This window comes from Ahaetulla prasina, chromosome 10 (assembly GCF_028640845.1).
Source record: "Ahaetulla prasina isolate Xishuangbanna chromosome 10, ASM2864084v1, whole genome shotgun sequence".
In the NCBI taxonomy this organism is placed as follows: domain Eukaryota; kingdom Metazoa; phylum Chordata; class Lepidosauria; order Squamata; family Colubridae; genus Ahaetulla; species Ahaetulla prasina.
In genome coordinates, this window is record NC_080548.1 from 31,357,868 (window position 1) to 31,363,709 (window position 5,842).

The 5,842-nt window shown below is 47.3% G+C and overlaps 1 protein-coding gene across 1 annotated transcript in view; it reads left to right on the forward strand.

Annotated features, from left to right (window-relative positions):
- Positions 1 to 4,590, forward strand: part of LOC131204710 (uncharacterized) — a 23,307-nt gene extending 18,717 nt beyond the window's left edge. The window contains exons 9-11 of the mRNA XM_058196234.1: positions 1,021 to 1,126; positions 2,826 to 2,988; positions 3,579 to 4,590. Of these exons, the coding sequence (XP_058052217.1) occupies positions 1,021 to 1,126; positions 2,826 to 2,988; positions 3,579 to 4,531 (1,222 nt within the window). The 3' untranslated portion in view covers positions 4,532 to 4,590. The remainder of the gene's footprint in view (positions 1 to 1,020; positions 1,127 to 2,825; positions 2,989 to 3,578) is intronic.
- Positions 4,591 to 5,842: the final 1,252 nt, after the last annotated feature.

Below are 5,842 nucleotides of genomic sequence, written 5' to 3' on the forward strand. Positions count from 1 at the left end.
GCGGTATACAAATATAATAAATAAATAAAATAAATAAATAAATTTTCAAGGCGGGGGGAACCCAAGAAAGTCCAGTGGCCTTTAGAAAAGCATCTTGGAGGGATGATTGAGAATCTCCATAGACATTTGTGTCTTTCTGTTGGCTTATTTTTTTTCTCTCTGCTTTGTTTTACGCTATGAAATTGTCCTGGACTATTAATATATATATTATATTTAGAAAATATAATATATATATTAATTTAGTTTAAAAAATTTAGAACTCCGCCGCCTTCGACATGACCTGAGCTTAACTCATAGAATCATCTGTTACAACGTCCTTCCTATCGAAGACTACTTCAGCTTCAATCGCAACAATACACGAGCACACAACAGATTTAAGCTTAATGTGAACCGCTTCAATCTTGATTGCAGAAAATATGACTTCAGAAACAGAGTTGTTAATACTTGGAACACACTACCAGACTCTGTGGTCTCTTCCCAAAATCCCCAAAATTTCAACCAAAAACTGTCTACCATTGACCTCACCCCATTCCTAAGAGGTCTGTAAGGGGCGTGCATAAGAGCACCAGCGTGCCTACCGTTCCAGTCCTAATGTTCCCTTTGATGGTATCCAATTTCATATAGTTATTACATACTTATGGTTATATATATGCTTATATATCGTATAGTTATTTCATGCTTATGCTTATATATACTGTTGTGACAAATAAATAAATAAAAAATACATTAGTAAGAAATGCTAAACAGTTTGTGCCTTCTGGCTCACCATGTAAAAAAAAAATACACAGCAGAAAAGGAAGAAAGGAGGAGAGGGAGAAGGAAATATCCAAAGCACCAGGTGTCTCTTTGGCCTTTCTTTTTATTTATTCTTATCTTAGCTGGGCATGATGGAATTGAGCTGTTCAAGGACGGTCCAGATAGCACGATCTCCTTCAAATTAGATGCACGTGTTGCTCTATTTCTTAGTAACATGGTTGTTAAGTGCCAACGCCCAAACCCCCTACCCTTCTTCTCTTCCAGGAAGTCCACTACTCCTGCCTCCAACAGCTTTTCACCCTCCCTCACTGAGAGGAAACAAACAGGCCACAAATCCCTGAGCATCTTCTCTCGCAACAGCAAAGACCAGGTGAGAACTCTTGAGGATGTTGCTGGAAATCACAGGTGGTTAGTATGCATTTTTTTTCTGTAGAGCTGCCATGGTTCAGAGGTGGGTTTCAGCAGGTTCTGACCAGTTCTGGAGAACTGGGAGCGGAAATTTTGAGTAGTCCGGAGAACCGGTAGTAAAAATTCCGTCTGGCCCCACCCCCATCTATTCTCTGCCCCCTGAGTCCCAGCTAATCGGGAGGAAATGGGGATTTTGCAGTATCTTTCCTCCAGGGGTGGGGAGGGAATGGGGATTTTGCAGCATTCTTCCCCTGGAGTAGGGTGGGAATGGAGATTTTGCAGCATCCTTCCCCCAGGAGTGGAGAGGGAATGAGGATTTTGCAGCATCCTTCCCCTGGAGTGGGGTGGGAATGGAGATTTTGCAGCATCTTTCCCCCAGGAGTGGGGAGGGAATGAGGATTTTGCAGCATCCTTCCCCTGGAGTGGGGTGGGAATGGAGATTTTGCAGCATCTTTCCCCCAGGAGTGGGGAGGGAATGAGGATTTTGCAGCATCCTTCCCCTGGAGTGGGGTGGGAATGGAGATTTTATAGTATCCTTCCCCTGCCACGCCCACCAAGTCATGCCCACCAAGCCATGCCACATCCACCAAGCCACACCCACAGAACCAGTAATAAAAAAATTTGAAACCCACCACTGCCATGGTTATGCTGGACTACAATTCCCAGGATCAGTGCCAGCAGGTAACAAGAGTGGTATACTTCAAAATGGCCGGGGGTGTAGTTTAAAATGTCACCTCAGCAGGACAGCTGGTGACAACTATCTTTAAGTGGAAGGGTACCGTTGTGACCTGTCAGCCGCCGGCCCCTTCAGCAGCCGAATCAGAGGAGGAGGAGGAGGTGTGAGAGCCAGGGTCAACATCAGGGCAACCTAGAAGCTCCAAGGGGGAAGAGGGAATGGAGCTAGCAGAAAGAGAGACAGAGGCAGAGCCTGGGCCGTCTGTCAGCCTTCAGATGGAGAGTCAACAGCCCCCCAAGTCTGGAGGGGGCTGATGAGAAAGAGGAGGAACAGCTGGGTCCAGTGCCTGGCAGAGGAGAGGAGAGCAGTGGAAATCTATGGGCCGGTCCTTGGGAAGGAAGAGCCACCGCTGCTAGTGAAGCCCCACACGAGCTCTGGGGATAAAAGGCGGGGGGCGGAGGTGAATAGATGTGACAGACAACAATTCATCTCCCTGGCGAACAGACTTGTTAACCTGCGGTGAGAGAGAAACATTTTGCCGGGGCTGCTGACGCTCCTAATAAAGGAATCATTGATTTAACTTCAGAGGGTTTGTCGTGTTTGGGGAGCTGGGTCAGAACAGGTACTTGAGGTTAAAATGCTGGGCTGATGAGGGGTTGGACTAGAAGGCCTCCAAGGTCCCTTCCAACTCTGATGTTATGTTATGTTACTTGCTCCAGCTCCTGCCAACCCAGCAGTTCGAAAGCAGGCGATCGCGAGTAGATAAATGGGTACCCCTTCACTGGGCAACTTCACAGGGACATGAAAGACCCCACACACACAACTACCTCCAGACAATGGTGAAGTCGTGGGCAGATCTTTTCACCATGGAAGCACTTAGGAGCTTCTGACACGGAAGTAGCAGTAGTAGTAGTAATTTTCACAATGAGTGGACCAAAGTAGAAAGGGTACTACTGGATTCATTCAAAGTTGTTCCTTTTTCCAGCCCTCATCCCAGCAACCCCACACCCTCTCTGCCAAAGGGGCAGACCCCAGTGGATGGTTCCCGCTGAAGAAGAGGAGGCAGGAAGCAGAAGATCTCTCCATGATCCTGCCGCAGTGGGCCTGCCTGCAATCCTACAAGGTCCAGGCCCAGGAAGAGCAAAGAGGTATGCTGGGTTGAGCTGGATCCTCTTTTTTTTAAAAAGTTTTTATTGATTTTATTACAACAAGACGACACAACACGAATATACTTAACATAAACACATAATATGTGTTTTCTTTTTACGTGACAGTTTCGTTCCATCTACTTTCTGCTTTATATATTTCCATTCTTTTTTATTATCTTTGTCTTTATCGTCCCTTTATCTCTAGTTTTATTTATTTACAATATTTCACCCGTTTGTTATCTTCTCTTCTCCATCCTTTATTTCTATTTAGTTTTCCCCTTCTCCAACCACTCGTACCATTTGGCCCATACTTGATAGTATTCTGTCTCTTCTTTGTCCTTTATTTCTTTCGTTAATTTATCCATCTCCGCACAGTCCAGAATTCTCTTGATTATCTCTTCCTCTGTTGGTACCTTTTCATTTTTCCAAAACCGTGCGTAGGCCATCCTTGCAGCAGTAATTATGTGTAATATCAAATACTGTAAGTTCTGGTTAATATCCCCTCTTGATGGGGCTACCAAGAAGAGCTTCCATAAACGTGGTTTGGAGAAGGATTGTAAAAACAGCTGTTATTTTGGATTTGTTTCAAGGGTCTCCAAGCTGCTCGCTCGGTGAAAAGGCAAGTGCTCGCGTCCCCTTAAACCCGAGGGCTTCGGAGGACGTGAAATCCAGAAGACCCGCAGAATCAAGGCCCTATTTTGAGGTGCTCAATTCCCAGCAGAACGCAGGGACCCCCCTTGGAAAGAGAGGGATGTTGGCGAAGATGGAGGCCCTGGCCGAGACGAGTAGGCAAGGCATCGTGCTCGCCATGTGCCACAAAGCTCTTCGGCGTTCTCTGAGCTGGCCGGAAGAGCTCTCGTTGAGGGATGCCACAGATGAAACTGAGTTCTCTCCAGATGAAGCTGCCGCTAGCCCAGGAAGTCAGGAGGACCTCGGGCCAGCTGAGTCAGCTCAGCCTGGCATGAAAGAAGTCGTATCTAGCATGAAACAACTCAGCCTTCACATGGTGCGCGCGGCGTTACCAGAGAGCCCCAAAGCCGGCTGTTCAGGAGACGAATCTTGCAATCTTTCTCCGAAGCTGTTTCCATCCCAATCGGAAGCGTTGGAGGCTGGTGGGGGTCTCGACAGTCAAACCCCCCAAACTCCTGCAGGACAATTCTCCCCCAACTCCCAACGGGCTCCACTCCGGTCCAACGAAGAGCCCCAAATCACCATCGCCCTCAACTCTCCCAAACCCAAAACCAGGCGCCGTTTTGGACGGTCGGTGAGCCACGAGAGTGGCCTTCCCTTGCAGGGCGAGGTCTCCAAGGGAGGGAAATCCAAGACGCCCCTGCAGCAGCTCAAGGCTTGCGGCCGGCAAATCTTCATCACCCACAAGCACATCAGGGGTTCTTTGGCTGGGCTGTGGGGCCGAAAAGAGGGCTACGGACCCATGGGGGTCCCCCCAGACCAGCAGACCAGCCTCCTGTTGGAAGATCACCAGATGCCCCAGAGCTGTCGTTCTCCGCAAAACCCCCGCAAGGGAGTTGTAGATGATGGTTAGTTCAAGATGCTCCGATTTGTCAACACCATTGACCGCAAAACAACACCACAGAAGTGTCTCCGGGGGGCGGGCAGGCCAAGGAGGGCTTTGCTTCTGCTCCAATCCTATGGGTGGCTGACGGCCTGCATGGATCCCGCCTGTAATTTTTCCTTCTGTAACCAGGTAAAAAGGTCGACATGGCTAACCGCCCTCCTTTACTGCCATTTGGATATGTGTGGGAGTTTTTTTTTTTCCCTTTCTCTGCCTTCGTTATTGGTTTTATTATGCCCCCCCCCCGCCAAAATATGAAGCGTTTGACTTACAAGGCAGGAAAGGGCTCCGGAGGCAGCGGGCGAAAAACCTGGGAAATTTTCTGTTTTTGGCTACGTCTGCTTACCCCTTGCAGTTCATAGCTTCCCCCTTTTTTTTGTCTAAAAGTATGAATCGCTGGAAGAGCAATAAAAATTCACAATGACGTCAAAAGGTTCCTTTATTGATTTTGGGGGAGAAGTACGTCTTGAACATCGTGCAATGTTGACAGGCGCCCTCAAGGGGGCGCCAAGAGCCTTCCTGATGGCCAACAATTGTAGCCGCCTATTTCTTTTTAATTTCTTCACTGTGTGTGTGTGTGTTTACTTGCTTGCACGCTGGGTGTTCGGCAATACTAAATAATTAAAAGCAAGAAGTGCGCACAGCTGGCCTGACCTTCTCCTCCTTAAGCTGTTTTTAATGAGCTTTCTTTTTTTTAATTGCCCCGTGTTGGCATTTATCTTTGTTAAGAGATGTCATTGCCACACTTCTCACCCAAAGAAACTCCAAAACGCACAACCGGCTGCGAGAGAGTTAAATAAAATGAACCTCGCTGTTGTAGCCTAAACCGGAGTTTTTACAAGCCTCTTCGTATTGATTTTGTTCATTTCTTGGTGCAAATCTTTTCTAAGGCTGGGAGTGGGGTGTGTGTTTGGAAACGCAGGAGAACCAGCCAGGTTATGTAGACGTAGGCAGTTCAAACTGAAGTTTGATGAGACTTAAAACGGTGATTGTCACAGTTGGGTTTTTTGTTTTTATTTGCATTTATATCCCGCCCTTCTCCAAAGACTCAGGGCGGCTTACACTATGTCAAGCAATAGTCTTCATCCATTTGTATATTATATACAAAGTCAACTTTTATTGCCCCCAACAATCTGGGTCCTCATTTTACCTACCTTATAAAGGATGGAAGGCTGAGTCAACCTTGGGCCTGGTGGGGCTTGAACCTGCAGTAATTGCAAGCAGCTGCTGTTAATAACAGACTGCATTAGCAGTCTGAGCCACCAGAGGCCCACAGTTGTG